This window comes from Branchiostoma floridae, chromosome 1, assembly GCF_000003815.2.
Source record: "Branchiostoma floridae strain S238N-H82 chromosome 1, Bfl_VNyyK, whole genome shotgun sequence".
Classification (NCBI taxonomy): Eukaryota; Metazoa; Chordata; class Leptocardii; order Amphioxiformes; family Branchiostomatidae; genus Branchiostoma; species Branchiostoma floridae.
Window position 1 is genome coordinate 23,575,091 of NC_049979.1, and position 21,462 is coordinate 23,596,552.

The 21,462-nt window shown below is 39.9% G+C and overlaps 3 protein-coding genes across 11 annotated transcripts; 1 reads left to right on the forward strand and 2 right to left on the reverse strand.

The window, feature by feature from the left end:
- The first annotated feature begins 219 nt into the window (after window positions 1-219).
- Window positions 220-6,034, forward strand: LOC118415988 (protein max-like). Of its 8 annotated transcripts, none has more exons than XM_035821000.1 (6): window positions 220-408; window positions 502-552; window positions 2,561-2,668; window positions 3,344-3,376; window positions 3,723-3,849; window positions 4,409-6,034. In XM_035821000.1, the coding sequence occupies exons 1-6, from the start codon at window positions 370-372 to the stop codon at window positions 4,582-4,584; spliced, it is 534 nt and encodes a 177-aa protein (XP_035676893.1). In that variant the 5' UTR covers window positions 220-369; the 3' UTR covers window positions 4,585-6,034. The 8 variants fall into 8 exon arrangements, with proteins under 8 accessions (XP_035676893.1, XP_035676902.1, XP_035676912.1 ...); XM_035821009.1 differs by having other exon boundaries at window positions 3,726-3,849; XM_035821019.1 differs by lacking the exon at window positions 3,344-3,376.
- A 2,448-nt stretch (window positions 6,035-8,482) lies between these two features.
- Window positions 8,483-21,383, reverse strand: LOC118421077 (protein farnesyltransferase subunit beta-like). Its single transcript, XM_035828239.1, has 14 exons — window positions 21,277-21,383; window positions 20,538-20,605; window positions 19,919-19,991; window positions 19,283-19,374; window positions 18,966-19,015; window positions 18,561-18,657; window positions 18,112-18,195; window positions 17,656-17,742; window positions 11,283-11,412; window positions 10,882-10,926; window positions 10,445-10,532; window positions 10,079-10,190; window positions 9,300-9,414; window positions 8,483-8,972 (listed from the first exon to the last, which is right to left on the reverse strand). Exons 1-14 carry the CDS (start codon window positions 21,358-21,360, stop codon window positions 8,871-8,873), a joined length of 1,227 nt encoding a protein of 408 aa, XP_035684132.1. The 5' UTR covers window positions 21,361-21,383; the 3' UTR covers window positions 8,483-8,870.
- LOC118421058 lies at window positions 12,097-17,257 on the reverse strand. Of its 2 annotated transcripts, XM_035828234.1 has the most exons (3): window positions 17,193-17,257; window positions 16,504-16,690; window positions 12,097-16,149 (listed from the first exon to the last, which is right to left on the reverse strand). In XM_035828234.1, the coding sequence occupies exon 3, from the start codon at window positions 16,142-16,144 to the stop codon at window positions 13,127-13,129; it is 3,018 nt and encodes a 1,005-aa protein (XP_035684127.1). In that variant the 5' UTR covers window positions 16,145-16,149; window positions 16,504-16,690; window positions 17,193-17,257; the 3' UTR covers window positions 12,097-13,126. The 2 variants fall into 2 exon arrangements, with proteins under 2 accessions (XP_035684127.1, XP_035684119.1); XM_035828226.1 differs by lacking the exon at window positions 17,193-17,257 and having other exon boundaries at window positions 16,504-17,070.
- Window positions 21,384-21,462: the final 79 nt, after the last annotated feature.

The following is a 21,462-nucleotide window of genomic DNA, read 5'->3' on the forward strand; positions in this document are numbered from 1 at the left end:
GGCGTAAAAATTAAGAAAAATCCCGTTTCCTGCGCGTACCAATACACGTGGCAGCTCGTGGTGTGACCGCGTGGCGATGTTTGGAATGATCGAAAGTTGCCTTGGGTAACTGATCATTGATATGCGATACTAAATTGCAGGATATTCGCAGCTATGGATTATGAATACAATACTTATATTAAATGACGTATTCTAAATCAAATACTAATAACTGAGGAGACTTAATTCATTGGCACTCTTTTTATTGTATTATGTCAAAATAAGACACCCCCACAGAACTTTACAAGTGGACAATTCCTACGGCCGCCATATGAGAAGACGGGAAAAGGGACGACCGATCGAGGGGCTTTGCCGAAAAATTCTGTCAAAATGAGCGACGATGAAAGGGATTTGGACGTGGATAGCGACGTAAGACTGTACTTTACACGGTGTTTGGATTTATAAGCCCAACTGCGCTCAGCTTGCTCAGATATGGGTGTTAAGGTGGTGTTTTTGTTTCAGGATGATGGCGCTGGTGACACGGCAGGCGGTGAGCGGAGCGGCATGACAGCGGTGGGTTGTTTTGCTTGTCACGTGGACTGAGACCTGCGTGCTGCTGAGGCCCTGAGCACGTAAACATACCAGGCACTGCAGTGTGTCCCGACAACTAGTACTCTTGTTTAGATCCCACCAAACTTGTAGGGCGCCAATTTGCCGGCACACTTATTTCTTTGGATGGTCAAACGATCTTGTAACGTTTATTTTGGTGTGCGCCAAATTTTTGTGGGCTTGGCTGTTCGGACCTTGGTCTGGCGGCTGGCTGGCCTGGTCACGCAAAGCCGACCAAACAGTGAACGATGACATGTCAAAACACGCCCAGTTCGGCTAACGAGTCTACACCTATGCTAAACCTGCTAATGGTGAAGGCTGTGTAACGTTATGACGTGATTTGTGGATGGGGAATTTTCGTGACACAGAGGACTTCCGTTCAATTAGAATGTGAGGATGCCAGAATGTCTCATAATTTTCAGTACAACTACAAGTTGCACCGGATAGCAGAAAATGAGTGAGGCAAACTCACTGAACCAATTGATCCACTTTCTAACTTCTGAAGAAACGTTTTTAACAATTTTTCCACCAATTTCAGGGATTTAAATGTTTACCTCTAATTTAGGGGTGTAAATGATGACATCATGACATATCCATCCATGGTCTACTTTAAACTTTTGAGTTAATTCCTAGGACCCACATAATTTTTCAAGGAAACCTCATGAGGTACGGACCCCTACTCAGTCTTGCCAATAAACGTGGTGGGTTCTTTATGATGACGGGACCGCCATTATCGTCTTATCCTAGGGACATCCCCAAACAAAGCTAACTGCACATTACACCACTGATGTGTAGACAGTGTAGTTATATTACAACATTGACTGTAGTCATTATGAAGATGATTTCTGCATTTTTACATGTGATTGTTGTTATAGATGGCAAGTCTGATTTCACAGAGAACCCACCAGGAAGAATGTGTGTTGTATCAGCTCCTAGAAATAATGGTTACACATTATGCCCATAAGGATTTAGTAACCGTTACATGTACAAAGTGCATTGTAGAAAATCAATTGTTATCATTACACAAAAAGACAAATATATTAAAGTGCAATGTACAGGTCATTGAGTTACATAAGGAGCAATAATACTATGTCTTACATATATGCCAAACTCGTCAGAACATCTGACAAAATTAGTGTTTTTTTAAATTTTAGTCCATGCTGCTTTTAATATGTGACAAACTGACAACATGGACATTTGAATATATGATTAACAATTTACTCATGTGCCAGTCTTTTTGGTCATTATACCTGTCTATTGATACAAGATCGCTCAAAAGAAGTTTACCTTGAGCTTTTTAACTACAGAAAAATACTCCATTTTAGATGATATGTAAGTTATCTTACACCATGTACATACAAATGTTCTTTTTTTTAAATTTGTATTGTTTATGTGTTTGTCAGCAGGGCTAGCCCTTTGTAATAGCCATAGGCTAGTTGGGCAGCCCTGGCTGTGTGTTCGGTGCAGCCAAACCAATAAATAAATAAATAAAAATGCAAGTTGAAGTTTACAATTGAATGTTGAATACTAAGATAAAGTCACAAAGATTGCCTGTTCAGTGATAATTTATTAATGGGAGCCCAACCTGAACATCTATTTGAGTTTGTGTAGCACAGACAGTACACAGAAGGCGATTCCTGGTCATTTGCTGAAAAGGCTGTTCCATTTACTAGTAGATTCAGTATAAGCAATTGTACCTTTTGTTGTGATCATCTCTAATGTTTGATATCAAGCTTTGTAGTTAAGTGCCTTATGAACATGAATATCAAAGTGCACAAGTCAGTGAAATAAGATGGCTGATCTCATATACATGTATCCTTGAGAAAATGACTTGGTTTTAAAAGCTGTCTTGCTACATGTATACTATTATAAGCCTGTGTTCTGTTGTTTTCCTGCTTTTGATAACCTTCACGCATGTTGTTTTCCTGATGTGTGCTGTTGCATACTGACAAGGTTTCTTGTTCCCTTCCAGGCGGACAAAAGGGCGCACCACAATGCACTTGAGAGGCAAAGAAGGGACCACATAAAAAACAGTTTCAGTAGCCTTAGAGATGCTGTACCCGCTCTGCAGGGAGAAAAGGTCTGATATGTAAATGAAGACAGCCTTTTGAATAGGGAAACATGATCCTTTGATTCTTTCTCAGTTGTCTTGCTAAGTCTGTCTGCTAACAGTGATAGCTAGCATCACACACAGAGATTTATCTCCTGGAAAAGTTTACTCTTTGGATTAATGTCTTTGTTATGGAGAACTAAAGCAAGGAAATGGTTTTCCTGGCCTGGAGCTTGGTAAAAGTAGTCTTGCTACTGAAGCTGCTGGTTCAGTGCATATTTGCCATACTCCCAGAGGGGGTCATGTGGTGTGTTGAGTTTCCTGTGTTTTGCCAGCCATAGCTTTGTACACAAGTTTTGTACACAAATATGTTGATAAAGTATGGACTTCTGCACAACAGATTTTCAATATGTATGTATGCAATAAGGTTTCTGTCTTCTTGGCAATGTATGCTCAGATGCAAGACAATATTTTCTTATTGCCTTGCTTAGCAGTTTTATGATGAGTATCATGCAAAGATTTCTTTCTTACTCTCCATAACCTGTGCAAGATTGCAAGTTCTAAGTGTTGACTAATGTTCGTCATTGAGTTTTTGCTAATATTTTTAAAGGTATGGTGAGATAGCTACGATAAGTACTGTTGAAAAACAGATAAGTAATGTGCTTATCAACCATTTGACAATTTTACATTGCACTTCTTGCTCAGGATGCTGCAGGGCAGAACGCGGCAAAACAAAAGGTGATGAAATCATCTTTAAGGATTTTTTTTCCCAAAGTATTTTTGTAGCTAATGACTAATCTTCCTGTGATAAAGAGAAAACATTGATTGGATTTGCTGCTATTTGTTTCATAAGGTACCAATGACTTAATGCTTATGATTTCGTACATATAGTCTGTTGAGTCAATGCTGAGTACATGTTATATTTGTAGCCGGGGTGTGGATTTAAAATAAACAATGTGATAGCAGAACAAAATTCCCCTGCATGACACGAGTCAGTTGCACAGTACCTGGATGGTCAGGTGCCCTGAAAGCATCCTCGGCAGGAAGTTGTCCTCGGTCCTTTTGTTCATGACCCGTCTCTTAGCAGGCATCAAGAGCACAGATACTGAACAAAGCTACAGATTATATCCAGTACATGCGGCGCAAGAACCAGACGCACCAGCAGGACATAGACGACTTAAAGAAACAGAATGCACTTCTGGACCAGCAAGGTTAGAGAACTTAGCTTTCAATCAGTCCTCTGATCCTTCTTAGGTTGAAATGACCAAAAGCCCGAATGTAACTTGAGCCAAAGTTTGACGTTACCAACAGGTGAGTTTGCACAAAATCGTAATGTTGGACACAGTCATCAGGATTATTTTTTTATCTAAGCTGGCCATCTACATAATTGCCCAAGGACCATTTCTCAACAGAGACGATGCTGACAGCAAATGCTGGGTATCTTTTAGATCAAGTGACATAGGCTTCGGGTCAATTCAACTTGAACATGTTAAGTTTAATATATATATGTACAATCATGTATATATATATGTTCGTGAAAAAGGCTAACTGTAACAATATCAATTTCAACATGCTCCCAAAATGAGTGCTGTTACTGCTGTATGGATGGAGGAAAGGCATAACTAGAAGAAAGTGAACTCAAAACACTGTCAAGACATCCTTTCCCTTTTCTGTAGCAAAATGAAGTGTGTGCAAAGTGAAGTCCCTGTGAAAATAAAGAAATTTACAGTATGTCAATAAGACCTCCATTCTCTTGTTCTGTTTGCACAGTCCGTGCCTTGGAGAAAGCACGTGCGACAGGCAACCTCTCCAGCGCACTCCTGAACGATGCTTCCTCCCTGGGGTTGAAAACGAGATCAGGATCGGACAGTTCAGACTCCGACGACACCCACACTCACACTCAGGGACAGCGGAAACGGCTCAAAACAGACAACAAGAAAAGCTGATAGAGTGCCAAGTATATGTCCTGAAATAATAGAAAACTTCCACCAAGCTAGCAACTTTAGCTTAGTCTCCAGCATTAGGAAGCATGTCGCTTGTATATCTAGCACTGTATTGCGTGTAAATAAGAGGTAAGGTACATTACGTGTGGCTTGAGCTGTATGTACTTGACTTGAAGGGTTGGTGACGTGAAAAAGGAAGTGACACATCCTAGTATTATTGCTTAGTTACTTGATTGCTTGTGTTTATCAGAAAGTTCTAGGGTTAGGTTTTTGTCATCAGTAAGAAAAGGTAACAGATAATGCACAGTCGGTATGGTTTTGTCATGTTACCTTGATGATTGCAGCAAAATCTTTCAAACCAAGCTTTTGCACTTCACGTCTTGATCACAAACACTGATTACCAGAAGTGTGTGTTGTGAACTGTCTTTTTTAGGATAGGAAGAAATGATGTTCGCCATCACTGCTGACTACACTATCATGTTGTTAGCATGTTAATCTGGGCAAATTTTTGCAAAGTAGGGGTTAAAGTATTTTAAGTTAGAATGAGATAGCTCCGAAGTAATTATTTCATTAAGACATTATGGATTATGAGACATAGGGTACTTTCTTGAAGAGCTATGTACGTACAAAAAAATTCCCCATTGAAATGACCAAGCCTTCATGATGCACCAGCCATTGTCGTATGAGGAGAGTTTGCAAATTGCAAAAGTTCCAAAATTGTTATGAAAACACATTAGTTGATAGAAACCTCCATAGACAGTGGCATGAAAAGGTGCATCAGTACTTCTTGTGCAGCTATTGTATTTCCTGTGTGGGAGTGACACTATTACAGTGTGTATTACCCACATCACCAACTCTGCTTTCCCAAGTCTGCCCACTTTGTGTGATGACGGGTTAAAACAATTTGTAAGCTACTTTAAAAGGGGAAATTTATGCATGGATTTTATTTTATGGTAGGGAAAAAATGAAACTGTAGTCGCAATGGTTTTAAGTTTGCAGCAAAGAAGGGGGTAGGTGGGCTGCAAAAAAATTTGCATGGTTTTTAAGTTAGCGGTGAAGAGGTTACCGTGAACATTAAATCAATGTAGACATTTCCCCTTTAACAGTATACAGAAGCCACCAGAGTAACAAGCCAGCAGTCACCTTCTCTACCCATGCTGCTGGGCTTCATTGTCATGTGTGAATGTAGATATACTGGAAATATTCTAATTCAGAGGTGAAAGGGTAGATGTGACCACATAGCATCTGCATTATCCTCTTGATTTTGGGCCACTGATGAATGAATGAATGAATGTAATTGTATTAAGACAAATGTACATGTAGGTATCTGCTGCAGTGAGGTTTATTGGTTTGTGGTGAGGTTACAAGAGAGTAGAATATCCTTAAGACTCAAAGGGTCCATCATAACAAAGGTGGTGTGTATATTAGCAATAAAGCTACCTTTCACCCCGCAGCATTGCCTTGTCTTGGTCTGTGGTGTAGCCAGTTCTTGTGAACATCTGAACATACTAGCTTGTAGATATGTTGTCATAAAAAGGTAAAAGTAAAGGTTGCCCCATAGCATTTTGAGGCCATAGGGGTTGTGCATTGTTATTTACCATGTCTAGTAGGCATGGTATTGGAAGGCAGGGCCCATCCCTGTTTTTCCACCATTTTTTACCTCCCCAACCATTGTTTCACCTTTGTGAAATGTGTATTGGGTGCCTTTACCAAGAATTCTAACCCAGGACTTCTTGGTTCTGGGTCAGACACCCTATTTAAACTGATATGCCAACATATAAGGTGGCTCCAGCAGTACAAATGTCCCCCTTAATGGGATTCCAAACACAGCATAATCTGCCCTGCAGTTTTATAGACTTGAACAATAGGCAGGGGTATTAAAGCGATGAAGAATGTCCAAATCATAATACCCGCTGCTGACCGAACAGAAATTGAAAAATACAATATTTTTATCAAGATGTAAATGACTTCACACCTCAAGATCATCTCAGGTCAAGAAAATATTTCTAGGTTTGCAACAATCCATTTCAGTAGTAACCGTTAGAATACACATTTAGATATGGAATTGAAATGTAATTCACCTCGAAGGAAAACCATCTTGAAGTAGGTTTTTCACTAACTAAAGTCTTCCCAGTAAAATGTTTTTCTGCTGAAATATTCTGCCTCTGAAATATTGATGCTCCTGTATTCTCCATGGGACAATTCAGCCTTTTAGATGTTTGGCCTTGATGAGCCCCAAACCATTATGTGTAGACAGTTTGGTACCTCCTCAGGTGTTGATGGGGTTTGACTGGGTAATGGTTGGTGGATGGGGTCTGGACGTCCCTGTAGTTCAACTGGCAGCAGCCTTAGTTGAGATCCTGGATACTAGGAGATCTTGGGTATACGGCATATCATTTGGTCTTATGTAAAAAGTAATTCCCAAGAAAGGGATGAAAAGCTTTTCAAGGGTCTTGGTTGATATTTCTTAACATGTGCGAAGTAACATAATTGTATTGTCATGGCTGAAAAGCATAGAAAGTGGTGTGTTTTGGGTGAAAATTTTTTTCTGCGCCCGAGGATCACTGCCGGACATTCATGTGTGTTAAATGTAAATCGATTCTCTGACCTAGATCGACCCTTAGGGTGCTGTGTAAGGGAAGTTTGCGTGCCATGGATGATGCAGTACAAACATTTTATTTATAATTTGCTGTATTAAACACAAGCTTTTTTTCTTACTGACAACCTCAGTCTTTTTGCTGAAAAAATCTTCTCAATTGGTTTTATCCCAGGCGAAATCATGCAATTTTAGTTTTGTTTACCTGTGATTTACCAAAATTACGGAAGATGAAAAAAAACTCCATTGCTCTTGTAGCTGTAGTAGGGATATCCTCCCAGCCTTCTGCAGTTATTTTTCTTCAGAATTATTTCTTGGAAGAGATGGTCACTAGACTTGAGGGTGTGCAGCCTCCAATTGAAACCCAACATAAACCTGCATAAATTAAATCAGGCCGGTACTGGCATGTCTACAGGCAGGAAGTCCACTGTCTTTGAGTTGAACTGTTCACTCATGCCAATACCTTGGAGTTCACTAATACTAGTTCATACTATTATATAGTACTTATACCATTACTGTTTTGAATTCCAGTATAGCTTGAACTCAAGTTGTGAAGTTGCATTCAGACATAATCAAAACACCACCTGCTAGGGTGAGATGGTTTAATTTCAGATGCAAGAGTCACTTTATTCACTGTCAGATAAGACTACATGACATGTACATGTGTACAGTATTTATGTTGCAGTAACAATTCTTAAGACCACATTAGAACATGTAACACTGTTGATGAACAGCTGTCAGTATGACCCATGGCCATATATAGCACCCAACTATCAAATCAGTTTGGTCAGAAGGTGACAGTCACCAAAACATCAGCTTAGGTAAAAACACTTGGTTCTGTTTGAAAAACTTCGTTATCCAGTGAGTTAGCTACCTGATGAAACTGTTCATGGATGTAAATTTGGTCATCACAATGCTAAGCGCTGTTCCATGGCATGTAACACCAACACATTTTATTCAACATAGCTACGAAAAAATGGGGAGTATAACTATAGCTACCTGTACAAATTCTGCAACATTCTAAACAGTGAACAACAGTTGGGAAGACTGTTCTCAGGAAGGAGAAGGAGGGACAATAATCCCTGTTGTGCACAAATGCAGTCTCCAAATAGATTCTTTGCTGACGTAACACGAAAGGGATCCGAAACAGATATGTACATGCACTAGTATTGCAAGACAAAAGTTGAAGGGATCCAGGGCTCGAAATTCATTTTTTGGAACAGATGCACTGGTGCACCTGACCTGTTAATTCCCGTGCACAGTGCACAACATAAAATAAAGTATAATTTTAGCAAAACCTGCCAATATAGTTTCTAGCATTCAAATTTACAATGGACTCAACATCTAATACCTATTTTTTTGACAGTCAAATATATGCCGTGTACTGAGTGTACAATCATACAAATATCTTTACATACGTAACCTTACATAAAAATTTAGGGCACCAGTGCACTAACATTCAAATATTAAGTGCACAGCTCAAATCTTAGGTGCACAAGAGAGTACCCAGTACAATGTATTTCAAGCCCTGATATATTCAAATAAAACATCTATAGTACACTAATGAGACCCAGGCAAGTGAAGAGAACTGGCCTAGTTGCCATCTTAGTGAACATACATGTATATTACACAGACAGGGAATGTTGTCTGGTCAAATCTCAAAGCTGACTCTACAGGACTGGTCGAAGGATGTTCAGGCGGCGGAGTTTGGAGATGGGACTGGGAGAACACCGAAGTATGAGTTGGCTTGGACCACGGCCTCTGGACTGATGTTGTATACTGGGTGGGTGGCATGCTGTAGGGGGAATAAACAGGCCTTCACATACTGTTACAAACAAACATAGGAGCTGTAAAATTATACAACTTGGTAATTATGGCTCGAAATTCATTTTCAGGAATGATAAATAAATTTGAGTGTACAGAATCAATTTTGGCTGCATAACACACGTCAGCAAAGCATTTTACAAATCTTACTGCCTTACTGCCATTGCTTGATTCTAAAATGAAAGGTCATTCAAGTAATGCTTAAGAAGAATGATGAACGTCACTCGAAACAGCCTTAAGATATGTTAAATCTGAATTGTAGAAGCCTGCAAGTTAACCGTATTATACAGCATCTCACCAGTTCATTCTGAGTAGGACCCAAGACGTGGCTATGGTTGTATTTCCCTCCGATGAAGTGTTGGGCTATAGACAAGCCACTCAGACAGTAACAGGTGTGGTAGAAGTCCCTGGCCCTGGATGGTAGTGGGTTCAAACATCAACTTTAATTGTATACCACTGGTCAGCAAATTATTGAATATTATATTAAATATCGACTGATGAGTTTATATAAGACAAGTTGAGATGAGATGCAAAGCCTATTTTGTACATTCACATTTTACCACCTACAAGATTGCAATCTCGCAGAAGTAACAATTCCACCTGTAGACAGAGGCCACAATCGAGATCTCTGTAGGTAAATCACTGATTCTTCTGGTACAATTTCTGGTACTGGTAAAATTTCCAATTGTACTTGCAGAGATCCTCATCATGATCTCTCTTGACAGAGTTCTAATTACAATCTCTACCATGGCTCTACTATTGACCAGTTTAATTCATTTCATTCACATATACTTTGTAAGTATCATGCAAGAAGCACAATGCTTACATAAAGCTTGCAACTCAAAACATAAATATAAAACTCATAGTCAACTCAAAGGCAACTCAAATATAAAACACAGCATCAACATACAAATATAAATACAAAATGGAACAGAACAGTAAATGTACACAAGAAAAGTTGGTGCTGTATCTAGTAAGGACAATATCAAAGATAAGTCTTGTAAATGTGAAAATGATGTGGACCCTTGCATAAGTAAAGAACATGATATACTGTGACTGAGTTGTGTGTCCACTCACTTGCCAGGCTTGTCTATGAGTCCCCCTGAGATGAACTGGCAGCAGATAAGGACATACTCCTGTAAGGCACCTTGATGGAACATCCAGGATTCTTTACTGAGTGCTTCGTCACCTGAAGACACAGCATGAAAAAACAAGGTAATCAAACTGTAATTTCAATTACTTTCACAGACTCAGTTGCAATGTAGAGGACTTAATGTCTTGTGGTTACAATAGAATATACCACATTACCTGCTCCATGTGTGGTCAACATTGCAGATAAATTTCCATTCTGATACAGCTATAAGTAAACTATATACTGGTTACCATCCCTATGTACGGGAACAGGACCTGAAACACCCTAACACAGACACGTTGTGTACCCACCCTCCATCATCAGCACCCTGTGCAGCAGGGGGAGGGTCCCGGCCTGCCAGAAGGAGTAGCAGCCATCAACTAACTTGTTGGTCCGACCCTGGAACAGGCACATGGAAGTACAATGTTTCTCAAACTCAATACACGGAAGCACTAACTTAAAGATGTTACACAGGGCTTTTAACATGTACTGTGAATTATTATTCATGAATTTTTGGGGGTATGAATTTTGCAGTAGAAGGAGAAAGAAAGTTTTTGCAGTGTTTTAAGTTGAAGCAATTCCATTGTACAAACATTATATTTGCCGTGTTGTAACTTGTAAAGAGGCCACTGCAAAAACTACAAATTTTGAAATAAAACCAATCAATTTGTACGTCTAAAGACTTTCAGTATCATAGATAGGGAAGCATTTAGTAATACATATTTTAGTATATTAGGAAACTGCCTACCTGGAAACCACCTTCTAATCTCATCTGTCTGTTGACAGTCCATCTCTGTAGGCAGGTCAATGATAATGGAAAAGTAAGTGCACCTCTTAGGACAAAAACTTAAGCTGTACATGTCCCATAGCCCCACTCACCGCAGTCAAAACACAGGAATGCAAAATAAGAACTTCACGGTAAAAATGCAAATAATTGTCAGACATGCTGCCACTCTCTCATTGGTTGAATCACTAACTGCTATTCTCTCATTGGTTGAACTGCTAATGGAGTGATGTACAGTCAGGATTGGTCTACTAGAGCAAAATCAAAGTTAAGTACTTGCTTGTTTGTAAAGTTGTAGTTCTAGATTATAACAGTGAAAAGTCAAGTTATCAACATTTGAATCCAACACCTGAAGAAGACCATACCAGTAAACTCTTGGTGTCTATGAGTCTCTCCCTGCCCAGCATGACCAAGGCTGCGTACCCACAGAACGTGTAACCACCGTGGGCTTCCATCTCTGGGACACCAGCTATACCTCCTTCATAGGTCTGACATCTACAACATCAACAATAACTTTGTCAATACCATGTCTGGATACTGTCAATTCATTTGTTGGGAGTTTTGATTCTTTCTTTTTTTTAAAAGTTCATGGCTGAAACAATTCTGCAGAAATCAGTCTGTAAGAAATGCATATTTGAGGTGTCATGAATTCAACATGGAGAGGTCAGTGAAAAAACAAACATTGCAATCATTTCAAAACTAACAGTATATTGCAGGGTAAAGACAACCACACCATAAGTTTTTGCCATATCTACTATCAAATGTCATTGGATAAGTATCACAATTACCAGTAAAAACACAGGATTTTTGTGTCACAGAAAAAAGTAGCCATGACAAGTCAAGTTTCCTTGTGTCTTTCTCCTATCTTTTCTGACACAACATTTGAGAACTATAGATAGGATGTTGTCCCTATGACCTTATAACATATATGTAGCTAGCACAGGTGATTTTTTTCCTAATGTGATAACACAGTGAAATCTATCTTAAATTATAGCTCTTGCAGCCCCGAACAAAATGCCGTTTTCGGATTTCAAATCGGATGAACTTAAGTCTAGAAATTAAATTTTGAAGTAATTAATTTGGGTATTTTTGTGGAAAACCTTAATCATTAGTTCAATGGGGCCCAAATGGCACCGGAGGGACCTGTAATTAGTGCAAATCAATACACAACACACCCTATATGCATCATTAGCATAGATTTATTTTCTTAACACCAACAGACATTCAAGTTGATGCAACTGTCTAACCAAATCCAGCAAGTAGACAGTACACTTAGTCTATAATTAGTAAATGATTATGTTAATTATTGAAATTAGTATGTCTGCATACTAATTAGGTTAATATCACATACTATATTCAAGTATCCTCTACACATTCAAGCTACATTTCTCTCTCAGGTTACCTCAGACATCTGTCACTACATGATCAGCAAAGTGTCAGTTGTATTTAAATTCTTATGTAATGACTGATTTGCATATTTGCATATTAATTAGACAAAAGCATCAAATTGGATAGACATCATCTACATACACACTTTCTTTATGCCCACCTCTAAACAGAGTAATGGAACTGGCAGCTGTCACAATATAGCTAACAAATAGATGATTTTAAGTATTCTAATTAGTATATGATTAGTGTTTTGCAATATTTATAAGGTAAATAATATAAATAATCCAATTTCAGCATTCTAATCACTGCAGCTTTCATAAATTACAGAAGATACATTTAAAAAAATACATATATTATACAATTGGCAGCTGACACAGCATGGGTGACCAGCAAGTTCAAGTTATCATACCAATTCTTGTTGTATAATCATTTAGCATATTTGCATATTAATTAGACCAATAATGCATATAATAAATAATAATCCAATCAATTCATGGCTTTGAGAAAAATGCACTTATACTATGTTTTCAACTGTTTTTGACTTAATTACTTCAAGATTACTTATTAAACTTTTTGTCATCCACTTCATAAATAAATAATTAACATCAATTACTTTTTTGCATATTAATTACATAATTTTTACAAGTCATATCTTTTTTTCTGCAGAAACATGTGAATACTATTGTATCTATATATATTATATCAAATATTAACAAATTCCTACTGTCTCTCTTTGCTTGTCTCGCTTCTTCACTTTTGCTTTATCAGTTCAAGTCTTCTGATCAAAGCCATATTACAACAAATATAATCAAACAAATTCCTAAAGTCTCTCTCTTTGCTTGTCTCGCTTCTTCTTCAGTTTTGCTTTTTCTGCCTGTATCAGTTCTAGTCGTCTGTCCATAGCCATGTACTTTGTACCCTGTGCAACTTCCTGATCTGAGTCCTCATCTTCATCCTCCTCATTGTTGTTATTGCATCTTAAAGTGTTCATACCTATCAGCTCAAGCAAGTTTTCCTTTAGTTCTGACATTGAAAACTTTTTCACCGACCCATTCACAGTCATCTGTTGTTGAACCAAGTATCTTTTGTCTGTTGGTAGAGGGTCCTCCAGAACAACTTTGTGAAATCTGAGCTGTGCAAGGATCTTCTCTTTCTTCTTTGAATCAGTTGCACACTCACAGAGTCTCTGCTCAACCTCCTCTGGAGTCTTCCATTCACCGCCACCTTGCCTTACTGCTTCACAAATCTTGGATTTCTCCTGGGATACCCTTCTTATCTTTCTTTCCTTCTCATCTTGTTTCTGCCTCAGCAGTTCGAGGCGGTGGCTCAGAATTTCCTGTTCTCGTTCTTTCTGCTTCTTGATGCATCCTGGAGCAGCTTTTCGAGCTGTCTCTAATGCACGTTCTTTGTCATCTTCAGACAGTTTTCCCAGCCAGTCTACTGTGTGGTTTGTAGAGAGTAGAAGCAGTGATTCGATGTGTAAGGTCTTTGCAGATGGTTTCAGCTGGTGTAACCTATTTCGGTACCCAATGCTTCTTTCACATGTGACATTTGTTGTGGGAACATGTTTAGATTTCTGTTTCAGGTTTTCATCAGGATTATCATACATTCCTCCAGGTAAGTAGTCGGTGAGCTGTTTTTCTATCAGAATCACCCAGGACGAGAAGATCAGCTCCAGGGCACTGATGGTGAGAGCATCCAGCTCAGCATCCTCAGAATCTTTAAAAAGGGCATGGCACACATCATCCTCATCAACCACCTCCCGGCCGGGAAATATGGTTTTATTGTCAGGCACAAGTAGTTCTGATGAGTCCTCTGATAGTCTAAGGAATTCCGCTCTCATTGTGAGAGACTGTCTGTTCAGATCGAGGATGTTGGTAGCAGCTAAGATTTCTCGCCACATTGGCGTGGTCACTCTCTTCTCCAGGATACCTAGCGCCCTGCATCCAGCGATAGCAACTTTGTTGGATAAGTGCTGCTGCAGACAAGAGTGGGACATACTTAGGGTACCACCACCTTTCCAGATTTCTAAGAACTCCCTCATGTCCTCTAAGTGAAAGAAGAAGGCCGCACCATTCACAAATTGGATGTTGCATCTATTCCCGATTAATTTGGAAAACTGGCACTTTCTACCTGGCTCCTTCCCATACAGGAAAGCCTGGAAAGCCGCCGCTTGCCCCGTTCTTTCATCGCACTGTTTTTGAAACGTGCGACAAGCTGCATACAGTGCATCCTCAGTGACAGCCCTTCCATTTTTGGTTGGCATGCCTTTCTTTTCAATGGCGCACACATCAAAACATTTTAATGCATCAAGTGCAACAGAAGCCATGTTGATAAGGACGTGCATATAACAATAAAAGTTATTGACTTTCTCTACTGAGCTTGACGTGTCCTTGATTATCTCCCCCCTCCACTCTTCAAAAGCACTGTTAAATGCTTTCATTACTGAACCTCTGTCCGACATTGTTGATGTTATCATTGATAACAGATTGGTCAGTTCCATTTCTGGGTCAGTATTGTCAAATTTTGCCAGAATTTCCGCTACCTCCTTCAGCGTCTGCTTGTTGCCTTCGAACACAGCCTGTGCATTCTCCTCGGCCATCTCGTAGAGTCCTAGTGACAGGGTTCCTGATGGAGTGGTCACACTTGTAGTGTTGAATTTCTTTTTCTCCTGTGTTGACCCGTCATTGTGAAGTGTTGCATGACCCTCCAGCATGGCTTTGCCTGCCTGTATCACTGAGAGCATTCGTCCTTCAACAGCCAAAGTTCTGATCAAAGTCTCAGAAGGTAAATGTCCTGTGATGTTCATCTTTGCCAGTTTCTCCAAAACTGTTCTTATCACAGAACTAACATGCTTGACACTCACATTTTTGGACAGCAGATCTATCACAACTTCCCTTATCTGGTTTGTATATCCCTTGTCATGTTTGGTTTCAAGTGTTTTCATTGCTTTCACTGTATCTTCTAACATGGTGTTTTCTTCCTCTAGCTCACGCTTCTCTTGCTCCAGTTTGTCTATCTTTTCTGTGTTAGCACACACGATAGCTTGTGGACTTTCCATTTTCAGCTTTGCTTTCAGTGTTGAGGCTTTCTTCTGTAGGTGGACCTTTTCTGTAGTCAGCTTTTTGTTGGTGACTTCTAAGTCCTTAATCCTTGCCATCATCTCTGCTATGAGTGTATCTTGATGTTTCAGTTTTTCTTCACAGATTGAGATCTTCTTTTTTTTTGACTTCTCCCTTTTGTTGAAGTTCCTTACATTCCACTTGCTCAGTTTTTCTGTTGCGTCTTGTAACTTTTTTGATTGAGAGTCAAAAGCATTCTCTATTTCCTTGATGTACTTTTCCAGCTCGCCATTGTTGTTGTTCATCAGTTTCATTTTCTCTTCTGTGTCCTCAGTGATCTTGTCGCATTCTTGCACAGCAGATGTATATTCACTGATCAAAGTCTCCAGCTCTGTTTGCACACACTGCATATTGTTCTTCCATTCTTCTGCACTACCCAGTTTCTTCTTCAAATGTTTGTTGGCCTTTCTTGCTTCTTCCAGATGCTTTGCAAGTTTCTTCTTTCTCGGTGTCCATGGAGCTCGAGACTGTGGAGTTTGGTTTTGCTTTGGGGAATTGAAAGTCTCTTTTAAGAGAGATTTCAGTTTCTGGTGTTTTTTCTCCTTTGACAATTTCTTTCTTCTCCCTGCAACGCGTGTGACACTGTTCCAGAGCTGTTTTGGTTCTGCTTTGCTGTCAATGGAAGAGAACGTTTCCTTGAGCAGCTCCATCTTCTCTTTCATCTTTAGCTGTTTGTGCTGGCCGCAGAAGTCAAGCACATCCCCGACTGTTGCCATGGTGCCTATAACAATCACATAATATAAACAGAAATTAGTATAGTCTACCCATGTCATCGAATATTGATCATATTTACAATATAAAACTGTGGATAGGATGCTTACTGTATATTATTGGCAATATTAATCACCATAAAAGTTAATTATACAAGACCAGCAGTCTAACTAATTGAGCCAAAAGCCTGACAGGCGTTTGGCATGGTCAGTTAGCACTACTTCCCCCCCCCCCCCCACACACACACACTGTTACAGTTCCCTTCACCTAAATAAATGACGAAAGGCATGTTAAAGTTGTTAGTGGTATTGCATTATGCCTCACATTTTTATCACATCAGACAAGAAAAGACAAAAGTATTTACCTGCAAAAGTTTTTACTTTTGGCGCAGCGTAGAGTAGAGTAGAGTAGAGAAGAGTAAAGTAGAGTAGAGTAGAATAGAGTCGAGTCGAGTAGTTCACTCTGTGTCAAGGTATCTCTGATCCATCATCTGCTGCATTTTTGACAGAAGTCCACAGGTTTCTCTTGGATCAACTGAACCTCAGGACAACCTACATGTAAGCACAAAATTGACAATAAGTGAAAGGCAATAAACCAGCAGGCAAAGATTACAGAATCCTGCATATGTTGACAATCCCTCCTTTTTCCAAACAGGCATATTTACAACGTTACAATACACCTACTTGCCGCTAAACTCATTAACTCATCAACAATACTTCTCGATTCTGGACTCGATACCATCTAGGTTCATAATATGTGTCAAAATTAATTACTGGGATTTTCAAGACGAGAAACGTGTAAGAAATCACCTTACTATAGTTACGTTCGCCACGCCCCCCTCCCAAGTCTCACGCATGGCCGATTTCGCGCCATGGCACAGCGCGGAAAATTCCATTTCCGCCACTATATCCCCAACTTAATGCTACAAATATGGTATCAAATTAAAGCTAAAAACATGTTCTATCGTATTTCTGGTGATGCAAATATATAACTGATTTCCATAGAGGCAAAAACAGCGACCAAAGTTTTTGAAGGAGCCATAAATGGACTTACCTTGCACGTAGAGATTTGCATCACACACCAAAATGTAGCTCAGGGCCTCTATTATATATTCATGACGTTTCCATGGACCATAATTCTTGCTATATCCGGCGGAAACGGGGTCAAAGTGTGGAACGCATTTTTGCGTTCGGCGGAAATGGGGTCCGCGGCGAGCGCCGGGCGCCGGGCGGGCGTACCTGCCCATTAATCACGCTCTAACTCAACATCGGTGACTTATTTTTAAAAGAAATTTAGTACACATAGAGATAAGATATTGATTAGAAATCACAAGAAGTTTGGTGATTGTGAAAATTAAATTTATTTTTCTAGAATTTTTTTAGTTGGCCGATCGCGGCCCGTAAACGCGTGGGAGTCATTTTCCGTGCGGCGTATAGGGGGTAATTGCGCTAGCTAATATATGACATGTCCAGTCCCCATACTAGTAAGTTGTGGCAACTGTTGTGAGCTGACCCACCTGACTATCCACTCCGGTGTGCCCTCAAACATCTCAGGTGTGATGATGTTGGTGAGGGTGGCAGCGGAGGCAGCGCAGTACGCACCCCTGGTACATACCACAGGACAGTCAGGAAAAGACTCTCTAGACTTACACTAACACTTAAAAGATACTTTACTTTTAGGACAAGAACCGGTCCATTGGGAAAATAGAAAATATGAAAGCAAAACTTTAAGAAGCAAATTTACTACAAAATGTACACCAATGTTAACAAACCTTAAGAACATCATAAATTTTTAGTTTAACCCAAAAAATCCAGTAAACATAATGCATTAGCGGATGTGTCCATAGCCTTTTATCCTTTGTCTTACAAGACTGATTGCAGAAATTCCTACAATGATACTTGATATATACTAGTACATGTACATGCTGTGAAAATCAAACATAGCAACCTTTATTAATTAACAAGCAGCCTACCGTACATCCTCCTCCCCTCCCTGGTGCATGATCCACGCTCCGTCTGGTCTCTTGGCACTCAGGAGGAACCTCTGCAGCTTGGGTCTACATATGGATATACAAGAAAGGTGCATGGTGGTCTTGTGGTTAGGGTGGTTGACTAAAAATGTAAATGTTTTGGGTTTGTAACCCTAGCAGGCCCCAATGTTGTGCCTATGGGAAAGGCACTTTGCACCTGTTTGTTCATTTAACTCATGGCATGCAAAATTTAGTGCATTTGTATCTAGCTTAGGTTAGGGATATCATATTGGATAGGACGTAAAGTCCCGTGTTTGAGGAGAGCCACACCTATAGCATGTTAAAAGATTCTACACAACATCTATTGAAAAGATCAGTAGTCCATCCCAGTGTGGGTAAATCCAACCTTACAGTCCGGTCTTATTGCACTGTTACGGATCTCATCTGCATACCTGTCAATGACGTTATAGGCCTCCTCTGTACCCAGGATACACAGGGCGTTGACAGCTGCATATGTCGGAGCCAGGTGCGCCAGCTGTCCGGGGCCACCTGAAACAGGTGTGCAAATAACTCACCAGTCAAAACATAAGAGTAAAGTATCTTAGAAATCTGTATGGCATGGTGACATAGGTTGTTTTGAAAGCTGGATACAGCTGTATGAGGGGTTAACAAACATAAGAATCTACCACATGAAAAAAAAATTAGTTCTGTTGCAGTACCAAGGAAAGCACCAAGGACTCCCAAAGACATTACAATATGACAAATTTCATGACAATCCAGCCATAGCTTTTTGAGTTATTCTGATCAACAAAATAAAAAAATACTAAAAACATAACCTTCTCAGCAATTCAACTTACCTCCAAATCCACCATTTGGATGTTGGCACGCTGACAGGAACTGTGCAATACTGTAACAATACAGAAAACAACACATTATAAGACAGTTAAAGTTTAAACACACTGTAAATTCACATATTTTCATGGGGACCTGGTGGTAGACAGTTCTGTGGCACACTAAAATAGTTGCTACTGAATATTTGCAGTGAATTATCATTGTGAAAATAAAATCACCATAAATATTTCAAGATAAATTTAAGATTTACAGTAGTGCACATCTCCATGGCATATTCTTTTGGTTGTGATCATGAATGTCCATGTAGTCTTTGTCTACTTACTCTGTGACTGTTTCTTCTGGGATGGGTTCTTCTAGCAACTCCAGACCATGGACGATCCAGTAACACAACCATGGTCGGCTGGCATCCAGGCACTGGGGACATGAGGAACACTGTCAGTAACTGTCACTGTGCTGGGAGTGGGCAGCTCTAGTTTGATAGCCTTGACAACAATATACGACACTCGCCTAAGTAGTGTCTGTAACTCCAATAGTGGCCGTACCCCCAGTAGTGTCCGCACCCCCAGTAGTGTCCGTACCCCCCGTAGTGGCCGTACCCCCAGCAGTTTTTGTACCCCCAGTGGTCTCCCTTGAACTGTGTCCATATCCCCAGAACTGTGTTGAACTTCGTACCCCGAGCAATGTGTCCATTGGCATTTCCTTTCACCTGGATGTCAACCTTAATTGATGCATTGTTCTTTACCCATTTTGAGGCATTCTTTTTCCACACCATTTTTTCATGCTCTTGCATTAGATTCCAAGACTGCAGAGGATGTCATCCATACAAATTAACTAGCTATGCCCTTAATTCAACATAGTATCTTGGGTACAGAGAGATTAACAATGTCATCATTGTCCCAATGTGTCGGAAAATTGTTTTCTATTGCATCATACTGGAGGGTGACACAACAGCCCTTACCTCATACGCATCGGACAGGTGTCTGAGTCCCTTCTTCAAGTATGACAGGTGTTTCTCCCTGTGTAGAACCGGGCTGAAATAACACAAAACCGCCAGAGTGTGACCGTGAGATGTGTGTTGAATAAGCTGCTTAATCGCTTTAGAACAGGTCAGAAAAATATCTATATTGTACCTCTGTATACATAGTTAATACCCGTGAGACCAGACCATACTATAGCGATACAACTATAGTTAAAATCATTTTGTATTTGTATTTTGTATTTTCTGGTCCTTTTTAATAGCTTAAACTTAAAGGGATAAAGATTTTTTTACTGAAAAACTCCTTACCGTAGGGGCACGATTTAATTGAGCCAACCATCTGTAAATATAGGTCCTGCATGACTTTTTCCATCAAGTATACGCCATTTCAAGTCAAGTAATTTGGAGCAGGTGGACTTTAATCAGTGCATTTCGCGCTAAGCATAATTACGGCTGAATTAAACATGTCCAGCCTGTTAGAATTCACATAGTTGCTGTCTTCCTAAATTTAGCGTAAAGCCTTGTACAGACTCCTCATGCAGGACCCCATCAATGAATAGTGTTCTGCTCTTTGGCAGGTTGCTCCAAGTAAATAACTCACTCAGCGTCCCCATCTGACCTCCTGTGGAAGTTGGAGTAGAGCTGCTCTACCGACTCCTCCACCTTTTCCTGAAGCAACAAAAAATAGTCTTCTATAAGCCCACTCACAGAGACGGAATTATAGGTAATATGCAACAGTGGGGGGTATAAAAGGTAAAGGACCAAAAAAAGAAAGTGGCACTTGTGTCGACCATTGTTCTGATTTGCGCAACAATGTTCAGACGAGTTTTGTTTTCTTTTTTGTCCAAGGCTTTACCTTGAACAAATTACCTAGAACTCCTGTTGCCGCACATGCCTTCTGATCTCTGTGAGTGGGTTCATTGTAGATCTCAAACACATATGTCACAGTTCCATCTACACATAACGTTATCTATAACGTTACTAGAATGTCAAAGTTGAAGGAAAGAATAGATCTAATTATGTACCAGTTATATATATGGCAGCCAGGATCCCGGACTTCTTGCAAATTATGATGGAAGCAATATTTCTATGTTCTATTGTGATGATGAGGTCTAGAAGAGAGGAATATTGAAGAGAGCAGTATTCACTACAATCCATCTATGTCTACTCCAGTCTGCCTCTCAATCCACCTGTTTTATAAATGGGTCCATGGAAGCCATTTCATATGATCATCCTGAGAGTATTTCATCTATTATAATTTTTATCTGCTATGCTGCAACTGGCGGGCTTGGTTTTCTTGAAACAAGCCTGGAACATACTAAGCACGTTTATTGTCTTACCTGCTCAAGTGATGAGTGAGTAGCCAGGTCATCGTCTTCAAAACGAAGCGCGTTCCTTCCACCCGCCTGACTGCGCAGCGCCATCTTGAGAATGTTGATGATGTACATGTCAGAAGCGTCGTCTAGCGTCTAAAATACAAACTGCACCCTCCTATGGGGGACCGCTCAGAAGCGTCCTCTAGCGGC

Coding starts and splice junctions, on each gene's coding strand:
- LOC118415988 (XM_035821000.1), top strand. CDS start 370: ATGAGCGACGATGAAAGGGATTTGGACGTGGATAGCGAC. Junction 409..501: donor ATTTGGACGTGGATAGCGAC/GTAAGACTGTAC, acceptor TTTTTGTTTCAG/GATGATGGCGCTGGTGACAC. Junction 3,850..4,408: donor TGCACTTCTGGACCAGCAAG/GTTAGAGAACTT, acceptor CTGTTTGCACAG/TCCGTGCCTTGGAGAAAGCA.
- LOC118421058 (XM_035828234.1), bottom strand. CDS start 16,144: ATGGCAACAGTCGGGGATGTGCTTGACTTCTGCGGCCAGCACAAACAG.
- LOC118421077 (XM_035828239.1), bottom strand. CDS start 21,360: ATGGCGCTGCGCAGTCAGGCGGGTGGAAGGAACGCGCTTCGTTTTGAA. Junction 20,606..21,276: donor CTCACTCATCACTTGAGCAG/GTAAGACAATAA, acceptor TTGTTGCTTCAG/GAAAAGGTGGAGGAGTCGGT. Junction 18,658..18,965: donor TCCAAATGGTGGATTTGGAG/GTAAGTTGAATT, acceptor CACCTGTTTCAG/GTGGCCCCGGACAGCTGGCG.